The sequence below is a fragment of the Saccopteryx bilineata genome, chromosome 10 (genome assembly GCF_036850765.1).
Source record: "Saccopteryx bilineata isolate mSacBil1 chromosome 10, mSacBil1_pri_phased_curated, whole genome shotgun sequence".
Lineage (NCBI taxonomy): Eukaryota > Metazoa > Chordata > Mammalia > Chiroptera > Emballonuridae > Saccopteryx > Saccopteryx bilineata.
The window spans coordinates 6,067,822-6,085,158 of record NC_089499.1 but is presented as its reverse complement, the minus strand read 5'-3'; the positions used below and the strand labels follow the sequence as shown (position 1 = coordinate 6,085,158).

The 17,337-nt window shown below is 50.2% G+C and overlaps 1 protein-coding gene and 1 pseudogene across 2 annotated transcripts in view; both read right to left on the bottom strand.

Moving 5' to 3' along the window:
- Nucleotides 1–331: 331 nt before the first annotated feature.
- The window catches only part of IP6K1 (inositol hexakisphosphate kinase 1), a 43,337-nt gene continuing 26,331 nt past the window's right edge, over nt 332–17,337 (bottom strand). For both annotated transcript variants that reach the window (XM_066245966.1, XM_066245965.1), the window contains exons 3-6: nt 11,588–11,798; nt 7,703–7,884; nt 4,088–4,263; nt 332–3,662 (exon numbers count right to left, since the gene is read on the bottom strand). In XM_066245966.1, the coding sequence (XP_066102063.1) occupies nt 3,129–3,662; nt 4,088–4,263; nt 7,703–7,884; nt 11,588–11,798 (1,103 nt within the window). In that variant the 3' untranslated portion in view covers nt 332–3,128. The remainder of the gene's footprint in view (nt 3,663–4,087; nt 4,264–7,702; nt 7,885–11,587; nt 11,799–17,337) is intronic.
- On the bottom strand, nt 13,213–17,153 carry LOC136314110 (aminoacyl tRNA synthase complex-interacting multifunctional protein 2 pseudogene; annotated as a pseudogene).

Sequence of the window (17,337 nt, the reverse complement as noted above, 5' to 3'; positions counted from 1 at the left end):
CCGCCCGGGCAGTGGTGACGTAGAACCAAGCGGGCCAATCGGATGCCATATACGTGGCACGGCCACCGGCGCCAGAGCGCCGGGGCGCGGCTCCGGCAGACGTAGCCAATGAGAGCCCGAGCGCGCCCGGCTGCCATGGGGACCGCAACCCGACCCGCGGGTCAGCTGGCCATTGGTGGGTCCAAAGGCGGAACTGGCGCCAAGGGTGAGACTGTCTTCTCTCCTGATGCCTGTCGAGTCTGCCGCCGCCCCGCTGCTCGGCCGCGGAGGAGCAAACTAGAGCCAGGGCCGCCTCATCTTTCCGGAAGCCGCAAAAAGACGCGGACACACCTGAGTTTCTAGAGGCTTTATTTTGACATACACGACCTCAGACACAAGCGGGGTGGGCAGCGCTAGGTGTACAGAAGAGAGAGGTGTTCCTCCGAGCACCCCGTCCCCTCCTTTGCGTCCCAAGAACGCGCAGCTGCGCCAGGATGGCCGGAGCCACGTGTCGTATCCCGGCGCAAGCCTCGGGTGGCGTGGACAGGAAGGTGGAGCAAGAAAGCGATTCCCAGAGGCGAAGCTTACAGTTTGGGGGGTGGGGGTGAAGCAAAGGGTTCTCCCAATTTGTTTCCTCATTAAATTATATTTTAAACCGGCACAAAGAAAACCAAATTGGACAGCTTTAACGTTCAAAGCAATCTGCATCTGAGGGGAGTGCACCTGGCCAGGTGTGAGCGAATGAGCAGCGGCTACTCAACTAGCCTAGGCCTTTGGCCCCTTAGGGGAGTCCCCACGCCCACTGCACAGGTCCCAGTGTGAGGGAGGGGTTGGGTCCCCGGCAAATTGCTATACTGGTCCCCTTCCTCTTTAAGCACCGCCCGATCCCACTCCCCATGGGGGCTGGTGTCACTTGGCCCAAGGAAGCACTATAGAGAGGGGTCACTTGAGTGACCCAACCGTGATCCCACGTTGCACTTTGGTCCCAAGTTGGGGCTGGGAAGGCAGGGCCTGGCAGGGACAAGGCTCTGGCAGAGCAGTGAGAAAACGTGGTGGAGAGCACGGGCACACTTACACACATGCCCACCAACCACCAGATAATGGGGCTGGGTCTCCAAGTGTCAAAAGTGCTGAAAAGAGGGGACCCACCCTGGGGGAAAGCAGCAAATCCCAGGCTCTCTGCTCCTTTCAGTGTCAGGAAAACACTAATTATAAGTAGGTACAGCCTCTTGCAATGAAGAGCAAGAGGGGTGGCATCTGCTCCCAGAGGACCTCAGGAGACACAGCACACCTCCAGGCTACAGATGTCCCATCAGAGGTATCCCAAGTGGCCCTGTCTCAGCCTCTGCCCTGCCTGGAAATGACTGTCTACACTAATGAAGAGCTATTGCTCCTCTGGCTGAAGCCACAAAATAGTATAGGAGAGAAGATGGTTGTTACAGACCAAAACAGGCAAGCTGTCCCTCCCAGCCCCAAGGAATGGGAACCTGCCCACCACTGGCACCAGGGTCAGAGGGCTGAGAGATGGGACCCATCAAGGAGCCCATTTAACATATGTGAGGCCGCATCTAAGGACCAGGACACTAATCCCTCAGTTACCAAGGCCCCTCACAGAAACAGGCTAGCAAGCTTAACCTTTAATGCCCAAAGACATACCCAAAGTGACAATGACAGTGACCCTAGGTGCAGAGGCGAGGGCACTAACCTTGGCAACGGTTAGGAGAGTGCAGTGTCACCTCCTAAGCCACATGTGTTAGAGGTGGCAGGTCCCTGTGCCATTAAAGGCTGGCAGCAAAGTCTAAAACCATGGGGCAGGAAGGACCAGGTAGCTCCTTGACCTTCATGGTACCACTGTCAGTGCTGGGTATTGAGGGGCCACACGCCAGGCCTGCAGAGAGGGCGCTGGCCAGCAGGGAGCGCCCACTACAATGATTCTGCTACCAGTTCTTTGTAACAAGGCAGCACTTGCTGGAGAAGGGCAACAGCGGCAAACGCTCACCTCAGAAATGGGAGAAAATATTTTGCTGAGGAAAGCATGAAGGAAATGAATATTTACTAATAAACAAGGCTATACTCCAGGGAAGGATCCCAAGAGACAGGGGCTGGCAGATGGACAAGTGGACAGACGGATGGACCCCAAGGACTGGTGAGACAGAACTCTCATTAGCAGAACTTGGGCACCTACACCCACAGACACCGTTCCCATGTGCAGACAAGCTTAAAGCTCTGCCCCCTAAGCCTGGAGCGCCTCCCAGTGGGATGCCGCCTTGAGCTCGGCCTGAGGAGAGGGAAGACCCTGAGCGGACCGCAGCCCAAGCCCTGGGAGGGGCAGCCCATCCGGAGGCAGCACAGCTGCCCGAGCTAGAGGCAGAGGACTCCCACCCACAGCACAAGAACTGCAACACTGTCTTGGCCAGAGCCACCACTGGCCCTCCACAGCACTAGAGCAGGGCCCCTGCAGCGGGGCAGGAAGGGCTGGGCTCCTTGAGCGAGGGAGCTCAGTAAGAAAGGCTGGCTGGGGCAGACAGGCAGGAGTAGGTGCAAGTCCCAAAGGAGCCCGAGAACCCCAGGGCCTGCCTTCTGCCATGAGCTGACGTGCGCCCAGCTCCATGAATCTAGCCTCATGCCAAGAACAGAACCAAGAAGGATGGGTCTTATACTGCCCCGGAGGCATCAAAAAGCACTGACACCCACGACACTAGAATACACCCCCCTAGAGATGGAAACCCAAACTCTATTTTGGAGGAAGAGGGGATGAGTGGGCATGGAGTGGCCCTATGCAGGCTCCAGGCTTCACCCCACAACCTGCAGGGCCCTGCAGCCACAGACCCTAAAAACCTAGGCAAGAGGAACCAATGTCCAAGGGCACTCTGTCCCTGCTGCCAGGCCCGCCAGGGGCACCTCTTCTAGGTCAGTCTGGACACAGCAGTCAGAGCTGTAGCGCTAAGAAGCCTGGCTAAGAGGATGTGTGTTCTGCTCTCCTCTTTATATATATGGATTCCAGGCTACAGCTAAAAACATTTCTTTTAGTTTACACCCAAGAGAAATATAACCCTTTCAAAGCAAGTCTGTGTGTCCTCACGGCAAGTTCAGGTCAGTGGTCCCTGCCTGCGGGTGCAGAGGAAGTCGGTGCTGGCCCACAGCTGGGCCTACTGGTTCTCGTCCCGCATCTGTTCCATGATGCCGATGAGGCTCTCCAGGCCAAACACATAGCCTCGGTCGGGCCCGTCATGCACAGTAGGGTCATCCCGGAAGCCCTGGAACGTGCTGTGTGCAAAGTCGATCATGCGGACATCCACCTTGGGTGGGGAGGAGGAGCCCGCCTCGGGGCCGATGCTGCTGGGGCTGGTGCTAGGGCCGCAGGGCGCTGCCAGCTCAGGCAGCCCCGAGTCCAGCTGCTTGAGACGCAGCTCGGAGCGGCGGTCTAGGCAGGACTCGGGCCAGCACTCCTTGCCATCGTAGATAATGAGCAGGGAACTGGAGTAGAAGCGGTACGAGGCCTGCCGCTCCAGCACCGCCTTCAGGCCCTGCAGTTTGCTCAGGATGGGCTCGAAAAGGTCACGTCGCAGGTCCAAGCCGTTGTGCAGGTACTGATAGAGGGCATTGCGGAAGCCTTCAATGGACAGCCCGCGGCCATAGTACTTGTTCCTGCAGAGGTAATGCCCGGTGTCCAGCTGGTACACCTGAAAGCCAGGACACAAGGTGAGTGCCAGGTTGTCTGATAACCTCCCCGTGGACTGAGCAAGCACGGTCTGGGAGGTACTTCTGCTCAGCCCACAGCGGAGGCGGGCAAATCAGGCTCAGCCTCGGTTCTCCTGCAGTCAAGCCAGGGGAGAAGGGGCCAGGCCTGCCGGGCTGGGGCCTCAGCCATCCCTTCAAAATCCTTTCCCACATGGCCCTGTAGATAGCCGGACTCAATCTAGAGACAAGTCACTCGCCCCCACTATCAAGGCCACCGGCTGTCGTGGCAGCTGTCCTGGAGCTCAGCCAGTCCCCAGGCAGAGGGCTCAGGGCACGCTCAGCACCCTGTGGGGGACCGCCCGCGAGGACATAGGAGCACTGGGCCCGGGTATGGGCACCCAGCGCATGCAGCGGCGCCCCAGCTCACCTGCATGCCGCAGACCCTGACCCCCAGAGTGGCCGACGTGCTCTGCTCACACTTCCTCATTTGCCGCGCCGCCTTCTCCGCTGACGCGTCATCGCCGTGCTGCCGGGTGCCCATCTTGAGGTCCAGCACACAGGGGTACTTGAAGTGGTGCACCACGTTCTCGAGCAGGAGAAACTCTGGGCCATGGTCAAGGAGAAGGACAGCACACCCTCCCTCAGCTCAGCCTGGAGAGCATAGCCGGTCTCCCTATGAAAGGGGCGTTCTCAGCTGCTGCAAACTGAATTCACACCACTGGCTTATTTCTCTAAATGTTATTGTGGTAAAATATACATAAAATTTGCCACTGTGTGTGTGAGGCAGACAGGAGGGAGAGACATGAAAAGTATTTACTGTACTCATAGTTGAGGCACTCTAGCTGTTCACTGATCACTTCTCATATGTGCCTTGACAGGGGGACTCCAGCCGAGCCAGCGACCTTGGGCTCAAGCCAGTGACCATGGGGTCATGTCGATGATCCCATGCTCAAGTTGGCAGCCTTGGGCTCAAGCTGGTGACCATGGGGTCATGTTGATGATCCCACGCTCAAGTTGGAGACCTTGGGCTCAAGCCGGTGACCGTGGGGTCATGTTGATGATCCCACGCTCAAGCTGGCGACCATGGGCTTTCGAACGTGGGACCTTAGCATCACAGGTCAACGCTCGGGAGACTGTGCCACCACAGGTAAGGCCATTTTTAATATTCTTAGTGTGCAGTTCAGCAGCATTAAGTAGATACACATTGTTGTGCAACCATCACCACCATCCATCTCCAGAACTTCATCTTCCCAAACTGAAACCAGAAGGAGCTGTGCCCATTAAAAGCTCACGGCCCTGGACGGTTGGCTTAGTGGTAGAGCGCTGGCCTGGCGTGCAGGAGTCCCGGGTTCGATTCCCGGCCAGGGCACACAGGAGAAGTGCCCATCTGCTTCTCCACCCCTCCCCCTCTCCTTCCTCTCTCTCTCTCTCTCTCTCTTCCCCTCCCACAGCCAAGGCTGCATTGGAGCAGGGTTGGCTCGGGCACTGAGGATGGCTCCTTGGCCTCTGCCTCAGGCACTAGAATGGCTCTGGTTGCCAAAGAGCAAGGCCCCAGATAGGCGGAGCATTGCCCCCTGGTGGGCGTGCCGGGTGGATCCCAGTTGGGCGCATGCGGGAGTCTGTCTGACTGCCTCCCCGTTTCCAGCTTCAGAAAAATAAAAAATAAAAAAATATATAAATAAATAAATAAATAAAAGCTCATTCACATCCCCTTCCCCCTCCAGCCCCGGGAACCACTCTTCTTTCTGTCCGTGTGAACCTGCCTACTCTAAGTACCTCATGTAAGCGGACCTATATAATTGTATCAGTTCCTCTCTGTCTGGCTATTTCAGTTAGCAGAATGTCTTCAAATTTCCTCCCTATTATAGTGTGACAAAATTTGATTCATTTTTATGCTGAATAATACCCCACATCTGTTTCTTCTTCTTTAGCTCTCTCTTTCAGGCATATGCAAACTAAAGAGTCGGGAAGACTCATGCAGCCCTGCACCATCAGTAAACCGAGGTCCCCCTCCAGCCAGTGTCTCACCCAGGCCTAAAAAATAAGGACGGATCTGGACTACTACTATAAAAATGAGAACTCAGTGTAACGTTCACAAATAGGAATCTTTAGAAAAAACTGGCTTGAATTTCTACCTTGCCATTTTCTGACTTGACTTTAAACCAGGACTATATATTTAAAACTTCTCCCTTAGTATGTCTAGGACCTTAGCTCAAAACGGCTGTATGGTCCTGGCATCACTCATTTGTATCCATTTCTTCATCAAAATCTACCATCTGTGCCTGACCTGTGGTGGCGCAGTAGATAAAGCGTCGACCTGGAAATGCTGAGGTCGCCAGTTCGAAACCCTGGGCTTGCCTGGTCAAGGCACATATGGGAGTTGATGCTTCCAACTCCTCCCCCCTTCTCTCTCTCTCTCTCTCCCCTCTCTAAAAATGAATAAAATAAAAAAATTAATTAATTAAAAAAAAAAGAAGTGTTGTCTTTCTTAAAAAAAAAAAAAAATCTACCATCTGCAACAATCTTGGATAAAGGTTAAATGTCTGCCAAGTCACTGGGGCTCACAGCCTGGACCGCAATTCTATATTTGGGGATCAGGACACAATCACAGTCTCAGAGGGTAAGATACTCACATCACTCTGATGATGAACATTTTAATGTCTCCTAATTCTTTAAATAATTTACAGAAAACCATTCAGTTGTGCCTTTAATTAATCTGTATCTTACCTGCTGTAAGCTGTAATGACACCAGACCCGAGAAGGCTGTGAACCTCTCTGACGGGGCCTGAGAGCACAGGCTCTCGCTCCGGCTGCACCTGGCTCTGCGCACCACGCTCACCTGGGCTTTCGCTCCCTCACACAGACTCCCAGTCCTCCCGAGACCGGGAGGGAAGCTGAGTCACCATGTGCGTGCACATCTCCCCTGGTTTCTCAGCAGGCATCACTTCCTCTCTACTGCTGCCAAACACTGGACAGCAGCTGTAAGGATTCCCACTTCACCATTTACCTTTTAAAAAAAAATGTTTATTTTATTGATTTTAGAGAGAGAGGAAGGGGGGGGAGAGGGAGAGAGAGGGAGGGAGAGGGAGGAAGGAAGAAAGGAACATCAATCTCTTCCTGTCTGTGCTCTGACCAAGGATCCAACTGGCAACCTCTGCGCTTTGGGATGATGTTTTAACCACTTAGCCAGCGCCTTTCTTTTTAAGTGAGAGAGAGAGAGGCAGGCAGACAGAAAGGGAGAGAGATGAGAAGCATCAACTCATAGTTGTGGTACTTTAATTGTTCATTGATTGCTTTCTCATACATGCCTTGACCGGGGGGCTCCAGCTGAGTCAGTGATCCCTTACTAAGCCAGCGACCATGGGGTCATGTCTATGATCCCACGCTCAAGCTGGCGACCCCGCACTCAAAGCCCCATGACCTTGGAATTTCAAACCTGAGTCCTCAGTGTCCCAGGTCAACAATCTATCCACTGTACCACCATTTGGTCAGGGTTTTTTTTTGTTACCTTTAACATCTTAAAACTATTTACATTGTACAGGTATGGTGTTTTAGACAAAAACAAAACAAAAAAACACCAAAACCAAACATATTTCCTTTTAATGATCTCTTGTGGGGGGAGAAGTACACGTGTGCTGCTGCGCATACACACAGACCTGACTCTGGCCACGTGCTGATCAATGTAGCCACTAGCCACTTTTGGTGATTTAAATTTTCATCAATTAAAATAAATTTAAAATCCAGTAACATAAATAACAGCAGCCAGATTTTGTATACTCAGTGTCCACCATACTAATAAAAAGCACATACTCCCATTGTCACAGAAAGTTCTATTGGACAGTACTCTTCCAGACGCCAAATTTAAGATTCAGTCTCAACAGCCCCAAAAGCAGAAAAACCCAGTGTGTTGAAGAAAGCAAGGAGGAAGAGGAAGAAGAGCGCATGGAAAAGGGACAGGAGAGCCACGGCAGGAGCCTGAGCAGAGGCCTGCTGCCCCAGAGCCCGTGGTCCCAGGAGCACACCGCTGCAGGGACAAGGATACTGTAGAGCTTCCGGTCCTTGGACTCAGAGCGCATGCGGCTCAGCTGCTGCTTGTGGCAGCGCAGGCTCCAGGGGTTGTGGCTGATCTTCTCCGAACTCAGACCACTATTGCCATCGAGCATCTGGAACGGAACGTCCGAGTGGCTGTGTAGTTCCACCTTCGGACTCTTTGCCTCCTGAGAGCTAAGGAGAAAGAACACGAGTCACCCTGTGGGGTCTCACTGCACAGGGTAGATCAGGCCTCACCTGCCAACCACAGCGCCTGCTGGTAGGTGGCATGGAGGTCCCAGATGGATGAGCACACGGAAGTACGTAAATGGTTACTAGTGATCTTCTAGGATCTCTGAAAAATAATTCTTTGCTTAAACTATGTGATGAAAATACCACTCCCCACCCATTAGGAAGGATATTATAAAAATAAACTGAAAACTGTTGAGGAGGTGAAGAAATTGGAGCCCTCACACACTGCTGGAGGGAATGGAAAATGGCACAGCCAGTGTGATCAAGCTGGACAGTTCCTCAAAAAAAGTAAACAGAATTATCATATAATCCAACAACGCCATCCTAGGTACACACCTGGAAGAACCTTGATCCTTGAGTGTACCCTGACTGGGGATCAAACCCGCAACCTGGGTGTATCGGGACAGCGCTCTAACCAACTGGGCTACCCGGCCAGGGCTGGAGTTAACTGTTTAATATGCAGTTTCTTTTGAGGGTGAAGCAGTAGTTCTGGAAATGGATGGGGGGGGACGGTTGCACAACAATGTGAATGTACTTAATGACACTCAACTGTATGCTGGATAAAGATGAAAATGGTAAATTTTATGTGTATTTTACTACAATTTTTTTTTTTTTTTTTTTACAGAGGAGAAGGAGAGACAGAGAGAGGAGAGACAGGGAGAGGGAAGGGGGGAGGAGCTGGAAGCATCAACTCCCATATGTGCCTTGACCAGGCAAGCCCAGGGTTTCGAACTGGCAACCTCAGCATTTCCAGGTCGATGCTTTATCCACTGCGCCACCACAGGTCAGGCCTACTACAATTTTTAAAAATACAAAAATTGATGGACAGAGAGGAGCACAGGATGCCACTGTAAAGGAAATGAATAACTATCCCTTCAGATGGAGTTGAGTCCATGACAACTACAACACCCTCCTTTAAGGAGACGGAAAGGAAGCAAATGCTGACATTCTGGTTACGGGTGTCTGTCTGTGTGGAAAGGAGAGCACGCAGCCAGGTCAGTAAGGAAAGTTGATTTCTAACATAAGTCAAGCCACATGACTTTCGGTGAGATGATTCCAGTTTAAAGTATCAAGCCTACCCCCCCTCCCAGGAGCACAGCTCCACCTTTCCCTCCCTCCTCTTCTCCCCCCATGCTGTCTCTCCTAAGTCCCCATGAGACCTGCAGCCAGGGGGGCAGCGGCAGCTCTCCTGGGCTGACCCCTGAAGCCTCCCCAAGGTCCCCTTTCCCCCGACTTCCCAGGTAGTCTGAGCAGCCCTGCCTCACCCATTTCTCCCCTGTAACATTTCCAGTGAGCCAAGGCAACTCCACCCAGGGCCTCCTGTGCTTCTACCCTAAACTTGTTTCACTGCCTCCAGCTTTAATAAACATATTCTCAAAACAACAACAACAAAACCAGAACTTGACCACAATTTCATCTGTCCCCGACATTAGAGCTTCCATGAAGTAACTGTCAAGGCTGCTGGTCACACTGCCGAGTGGGCAAAGCGAAGCGCAGATAGAGCCCTTGTGTCCAGGGAGGGCAGAGCAAGGCTGCGGCCCAGACTGCGGCAGCGATGTCAATGTCGCTGTCCTCTCCAGGACTGGCGACGCTCCCAACAGGGTGGCACTGGCAGAGATTCCGGGTCCCTTTTAAGGAGCCTGCCAGTACCTCTCAGCGTGACAAAAGTCTCATTTTCTTCTGGTGAGGGCACTGCTAAGGCCATTAATAGGTGCCTTTTTGTGATCCCCTTTAAGAAACAGCAAAGTTGATTTACTTGCCAAGTAAACCCAAATCAGTTCTCTGTGCCTAGACGGGACCCCTGTGGCACTTGGTGGCACCCCTGGTTCCTGCCCTGGCCCTGGGAAGAAACAGGCTTCACTCCTGGCAGTGTCTTAGAGAAATTGCAAACCAACCAAGCAGAAGTCTGCTCACCACAGACACAGCTCTGACCTTCAGAGCAGTGCCCTGAGCCTGGACACCGGCAGACCTCGACGTGAGTCTATCTTCACTGGCTCTCCACCAGGTGGTGTATGAAGTAACTTCTGTACCTTTGGAGAAAAGGAAGCCCACTCCCCAGAGCTGCTGAGAGAGGCCCGTCAGCTTACAGAGACCATTTCATGTGGGCTGATATTTAGGATGCATGCCCCCTCCAGGCAGGAATTTTCACCATGTTTTCAAGGTTCATCCTTACTACAGCATGCATTAGGACCTCATTCCTTTTTATCACTGAGTTATTAATATTCTATCGGTCAGATATACCTCATTTTATTTCACCATTCATCAGTGGGTGGACACTTGGCTATCTCCACTTTCTGGCTATTAGAAATAATGCTGCTATGTACATTGTGTACAAGTTTCGTGTGTCTTATATTTCTTCAGTTCTCTTGATTAGAGGCCTAGGAGTGGAATTGTTACTGGGTTTAACTTTTTTTTTTTTAAGAGAGAGAGAGAGAAGACAGGAGAGAGCCAGAAACATCAATCTGTTCCTGTATGTGTCCTGACCGGGGATCGAACCAGCAACCTATGTGCATCAGAACGATGCTCTAACCAATGGAGCTCTCCAGCCAGGGCACTGGGTTTAATTTTTTTTTTTTTCCTGAAGTTGGAATCGGGGAGGCAGTCAGACAGACTCCAGCATGCGCCTGACCAGGATTCACCTGGCATGCCCACCAGGGGCGCTGCCCATCTGGGGCGCTGCTCTGTTGCAACCAGAGCCATTCTAGCGCCTGAGGCAGAGGCCATAGAGCCATCCTCAGTGCCCGGGCAAACTTTGCTCCAGGGGAGCCTCGGCTGTGGGAGGGTAAGAGACAGAGAGGAAGGAGAGGGGGAAGGGTGGAGAAGCAGATGGGCGCTTCTCCTGTGTGCCCTGGCCGGGAATTGAACCTGGGACTCCTGCACGCCAGGCCGACGCTCTGCCACTGAGCCAACCGGCCAGGGCGGGTTTAACTTTTTGAAGAACTAATTGTTTTCCAGAATGGCTGAATATTTTACATTCCCACCAGCAATGTAGGAAGGTTCTAATTGCTCTACATTCTCATCCACGCTTTCATCGTCTGTCCTTTTGATTACTGCCACCATGGTGGGAGTTCACATTTTTTGCATGAAATAATAAGAAACATAATTCTTTGTAGACAACTTTTCTAATCTACAAGGAAAGTCAATTTCTGATGCAATAAACTAAATGTTAGGTTTAGGAAAGGGTTAACAGCTAATATCAGTGTCCGGGAGAGATCTGACACCTAAAGCCTCTAAAGGACACTAGTTTGAGCGGCCTGGCACAGCCCTTGGGCTCTGACACTCTGCAGGGCAGAAAGAAGCACAGCCTCTGCAGACCAATGGCCTCTGCGGACCAATGTGTGTGGACCTTCTGTCTTGGGAGCGAGAGACATAACAAAGCTGGCAGGCACAGGGCATCTGGCTTCCCAAGGGCAGAGAGAGCTTCATTCTCTGTCAACCGGCTACAGCCACACTCAGAAGGCGTCACTGGGGTGTTGTGACACACAGGGAACGGGTTGTACTTGTGTGGGTGGCCCAAGAACACCAGCTACCTTCCCCCAACTTGGGCCCTACTTTCTCATGCATGTGTCAGGACTCGGGCGGCGTCTTGGGCTTTGGTGCCGACAGGGCCCGACACGCACCTCTGGACCTGCTCCCCAGCCCTTACCTCTCTGAGGACTCGAAGGCCAGGCTGGCCTTCTCCTCCTTGTGGTCACTGCCACTGCTTGAGCGGTGCAGGCTCCGGCGGGAGTGTTTGCGCCGAGGCTGCTCCCGCTCGGGGGCGTCGTCCTGCTCCACCGTCTCACTCTCCACATATGGGTAGGCCACCAGGTTGATGTAGCCATCACTGTCCCCCTCAAAACAGACAGACACCACACCTGTTGAAAAAAAGGCAGCCAGTCAACAAATGTCTACACAGGCTGGGTCCACACAGCACAGACAGCTGGCCCCAGATGTGCCCCTGCACACAAACATCAACTGTCCTGAACCAACTGTGTATCACTGTAGAGACAATGACCAGCAGACATCTTTCCAGAAAGCAGCTGACCACTCATTCCCACTCCAAGTCTGCTACTTACTTTTGATCTTGGATAAATCTATATTTATCCCCCACTCTCTCAGCTGGGGCTCTCAACTGCAATTCATGTCTTCTGTACCACTCAAGAGAATGGTGTCCCCTCAGTGACATCCACAGACCTGAGGTAATCAACCCTTCTATGTACTTACTTAACCTCTCTCTGATGCTGCCATTTCCTGTGGCCTTCTCTACATTGAGTCTTACTGCCTGACAGTGTCACCTAGCGAGACATCCAGACTCCTCCCTACAAGACAATCCCAAAAGTATGTCTTCTGCCCACACTGAACATCAGGCTAAACTAACCTCCCAACAGGGAGCTTCCGCTTACCTAGTCAGCATTCCTGAGCTGCAACAGCTTTATTTTCCATGCTGCATGCATTCAACACAGATTTGTTACACCCGTTTTTATCCAACAGGTTATCTGTAGTTTCTTCAGGACCATTTCAGATAGTTAAAACACTATCTGAAACCTAACTCAAGGAAGGTGGGGTTTTCTTTGTTATTTTTGTCTTGTTTTGTTTTGTTTTTCTAAGTGAAAGGAAGGGAAATAGTAAGACGAGTGACTCCCACATGTGCCCCAACCAGGATCCACCCGGCAATCCCCGTCTGAGGCCAATGCTCTGCCCATCTGGGACCACGCTCACAACCAAGCTATTTTTAGTGCCTTAGACAAAGGCTCCAAGGAGCCATTCTCAGTGCCTGGGCCAATGCTCTTGAATCAATTGAGCCATGGCTGCGGGAGAAGAGAAAGAGAGAGAGAGAGAGAGAGAAGAGGGAGGGGCAGAAAGCATCAACACCCATATGTGCCTTGACCAGACAGGTGCAGTGTTTTAAACCAGCAACCTCATAGTTCCAGTTCAACGGTTTATCCACGGAGCCACCAGAGGTCAGTCCATTCTTAAGATCTAAACCAGGGGTCAGGAACCTATGGCTCGCGAGCCAGATGTGGCTCTTTTGATGGCTGCATCTGGCTCGTAGACAAATCTTTAATAAAAAAAATAATGTTAAAAATATAAAACATTCTCATGTATTACAATCCACTCATTTCCTACAGCTCATGTTTATGGATGCAGGTGGCTAGAGCCAATCACAGCTGTCCTCCGGGACGCCAATTTTTATTGGGTAATGCATAACATCCACGGGTTGTTGTATGGCTCTCACGGAATTACATTTTAAAATATGTGGTGTTCATGGCTCTCTCAGCCAAAAAGGTTCCGACCCCTTATCTAAACCCTTTAAGATAAGCTACTTAAATTCACTGAAGGTGCTCTAAGGCAATGTTAAAAGGAGACAGGTTCTTACAGGCCCTCATCCACCTGGGCACGCTGGCTCGCACCGTCACACTGAAGCCTCCCTTCTGCTGGAGCGAAGACCTGTCACATCTGCCACAGTGAGCTCATTCACAACAAGCTAGGGGCTCTTCCCAAAAGTAGAGTTCATGGAGCACAGCGGCCTTTTCGTTACTGCTTCCCTCTTTAGCTAAAAAATAGCTATACCTACCCAGTTATTTATGAGCATTACATTTGCAGCATTATGCTTCTAGAAAATCAGGGAGAACAAAAAACATGCAATGTTTCCTTCCTCTTCGATGGGACACATTGTTTGAACTTCATCTGAATCTTAGGCATGTTCTTCCCAATTTAAGTAAAACCTAGCTGATATTCATGAGGGGCTGTTTCTCGGTCTGCTTGCCTAAGCATCTGAGGTGTTCTGGCACACTCTTCACTGAAGGCATGTGAACAGTGGACGGAGCCCTGGTCACAGAGCAGCTGGCGCGGGGAAGGGGCGGAGGCAGGGTCTGCATTGGTCACCTTGTCATGCCCTCTAACCCTTTCCAAGCACTAAATCTAAGTCCAGTGCACTGGGCAGTAAGGCCAAGGCTCATCCGCTTGCTGGAATGATGCTGGTTCCACCCCAGTCTGCACCTGCCATCGGCACACCCTCTGGGGAAGGCCATCAGCCAGTTTTCAGTCCATACAGATGTTTTAAAGTACCATCTCAGCAGAACTGCAGAGATGGGTCAGAGTCCTCCTGCCGGGCACACTGGGGAGCCAGTACACACAGAGGGGAGGCTCCCCACAGACAGAGGTGTTGCCCAGCAATAGGGCTTTACCTGGTACTCTGGCTTTGTGGGAGCAGTAAAGGAAGCTGGTACATAAGAACTCTCTTATTTTTGCAACTTTTCTGTAATTTTAAATTTATTTCAAAATAAAAGGTAAAAACCCTATGCTGTTGGCTTCTGAAACATATGAATTGAACCAATAATATCTTCAAATTTTCTTTGAATAAATTGGGCTTCATTTGACTTAAAAAGGAGGATCAATTTTAGTTTAACTGAACTGTACTTCTGAGAAAGTCTGTTTATTCATATCTAGGGAAATGAAGCAGGAGGGAAGAAAATTAAGTAGATATTAAGGATTTGCTATGCCTTTGAGAGACTTCTGTTCCCTAGTCGGGGGGGGGGGGGGGCTGAACCAGTGCTATGGCTGAGGCACCTTGAGATTGCAACTTGTCCTGATTCTGGGCGTTGTGACTTCGAGAACACTTCTCATGATCTGGGCTCAACTCCCTTTTCAGGGATATTTTCTTTAGCAGTAGCAGGACTCCACGTGACAACAGGGCCTATCATTCTTGCTCTGGTTTTGGCATATTTATAGCAAAAGGCCTGGCCATGGATGTGTTGAGTGTGGACAAGGAAGTGGCTGAAGCTGCATTTACCAAGCCTTTGCAACTGTTGTTTCTTAGCTGTTTAAGAGATGGCAGGGCATTGGATTCTGGCTTCCCACTTATTTTGCAGCCTTAGAATATTTATTCCTCCAAATTCAATATTTTTCTGATTCCATTTTGAAAACAGTAGCAAACAAAAACCATCCAATTCAAAACTGCATAGGCCCTGGCCGGTTGGCTCAGCGGTAGAGCGTCGGCCTAGCGTGCGGAGGACCCGGGTTCGATTCCCGGCCAGGGCACACAGGAGAAGCGTCCATTTGCTTCTCCACCCCTCCGCCGCGCTTTCCTCTCTGTCTCTCTCTTCCCCTCCCGCAGCCAAGGCTCCATTGGAGCAAAGATGGCCCGGGCGCTGGGGATGGCTCTGTGGCCTCTGCCTCAGGCGCTAGAGTGGCTCTGGTCGCAAGATGGCGACGCCCAGGATGGGCAGAGCATCGCCCCTGGTGGGCGTGCCGGGTAGATCCCGGTCGGGCGCATGCGGGAGTCTGTCTGACTGTCTCTCCCTGTTTCCAGCTTCAGAAAAATGGAAAAGAAAAAAAAACAAAACAAAAACAAAACTGCATAAACAACTTGAATAGACATTTCTCCAGAGAATATATACAAATGGCCAAAAAGCACATCAACATCATTAGTCATTAAGAAAATGCAAATCAGCCTGATCAGGTGGTGGCACAGTATCTAGAGCATCAGCCTGGGGTGCTGAGGACCCAGGTTTGAAACCTCGAAGTCGTCAGCTTGAGCACGGGCTCATCTGGCTTGAGCACAGGCTCACCAGCTTGAGTGCAGGGTTGCTGGCTTGAGCATGGGATCATAGATATGACTTCAAGGTCGCTGGCTTGAACCCAAGGTCACTGACTTGGCTGGAGCCCCCCAGTCAAGGGATATATGAGAACCAATGAATAACTAAAGTGCTACAAGTATGAGTTGATGCTTCTCATATCTCTCCTTTCCTGTCTGTCTCTGTCTAAAAAAAAAAAAAAGAAAAAGAAAACGCAAAACCACAATGAGCATGGCGCATGGTGGCACAGTGGCTTAGAGCATCAACTTGGAATGCTGAGGTCACTGGTTCAACATCCTAAGCTTGCCGGGTCAAGGCACATATAGCAACCAAACAATGAACAATTCTCCTTCCATGCCTCCGCTCTGTAAAGTCAATGAATAAACACTTCAAAAAAACCCCCCAAAACCCCTAATTAGATACCCATCCACTAGGATGACTATAATAATTTTAAAAACTGGAAAATAAGTGTTGGCAAGGATGTGGAGAAATAGATACATTGCTGATAAGAATGTCAAATGGTACTGCTGCTATAAAAAAACAGCTCCTCAGAAAGTTAAACATATAATTGCCCTATGATCCACTTCCACTTCCAGGTATATACCCCAAAGAATGAAAAACAGTGAAACAGATACCTGTACGCTAATATTCACAGAAGCATTACCCACAATAGCCAAGTGTCCATCAAGAAATAAGTGGATAAACAAAATGTGTTACATATTTACACTGGAATAGTATTCAGTCATAAGAAGAGATGACGCTCTGATACAAGCTGCACGACAGCTGGAGCTTGAAATCATTATGCTAAGTGAAATAAGCCAGACACAAAAGGACAAAAATGACATGGTTCCACTTAAATTAAGTAACAGGAGGCAAATTTGTAGAGATAGAAAGTAGATTAGAGGTTACGAGAGGGGTTTAAAGGAGGAAATGGAGAGTTATTATTTAATGGGAACAGAGTTTTTGTCTGAGGTGATGAAAGTTCTGGAAATACTTAAGATAATGATAATGGTTATATAACATTGTGCATGTACTCAATGCCACTAAATTATATACTCAAAAATGGCAAATGTTATGTATATTTACCACAGTAAAAGAAGTAAAAAAGCAAAAGTCAATACTGGTCTAGATTGATTTTTCTAAATTGAGGCTTCCCTAAGTATGACTTAATTCATACAGCTTTAAAAATGTTAAAAAGCAAAACACAAAAAAATGTAACTTACACATGATGGACAATCATAAAATTGTATAAACATAGTGAAAAAAATCAATTTGAAAATAAAGTGACTTAATTCTGGTATATCTTCATGGAGATATATTCCATAAATTTAAATTTTATTACATTCTTTTTTAAAAACTTACTGTTAATTTACATTTTTTTTAAATTTACATTTTAAAACATTATTTTTCCTTCAAAAGTGAGGGCCTTCAGACCCCGGTCCTTCTGTACCTTTCTTGCCACTGCCTCATCCCCACAGAACACAGACCCAGGCTCTGAGAGCTCCTGCCAGCGTCTCACCCCCTCAGCCTGGCACCAGCCAGTGCTTCCTCTTCTGGAACCAGAGAAGGGCTGTCCTTTCTCTCCCGACCATCCCAGCCAACGGAAACCCCTGACACCAGCGGGTCTGCACCAGTGGCACTAATGCCATGCATCCTTTCCAGGTACACCTAGCAATAAACCCACTGCCAAGCTCTACAGACCTCACTGGTGCTTTCAGATAAATTCTGTGTAACAGAGTGACAGTGCACCCTGAGACAACACAGACCAACAATCACCTCACAGGGCCAACGAAACAAGGACAACCGGGCTGAGGGCCGGCAGGCCCACGGTCAGTGA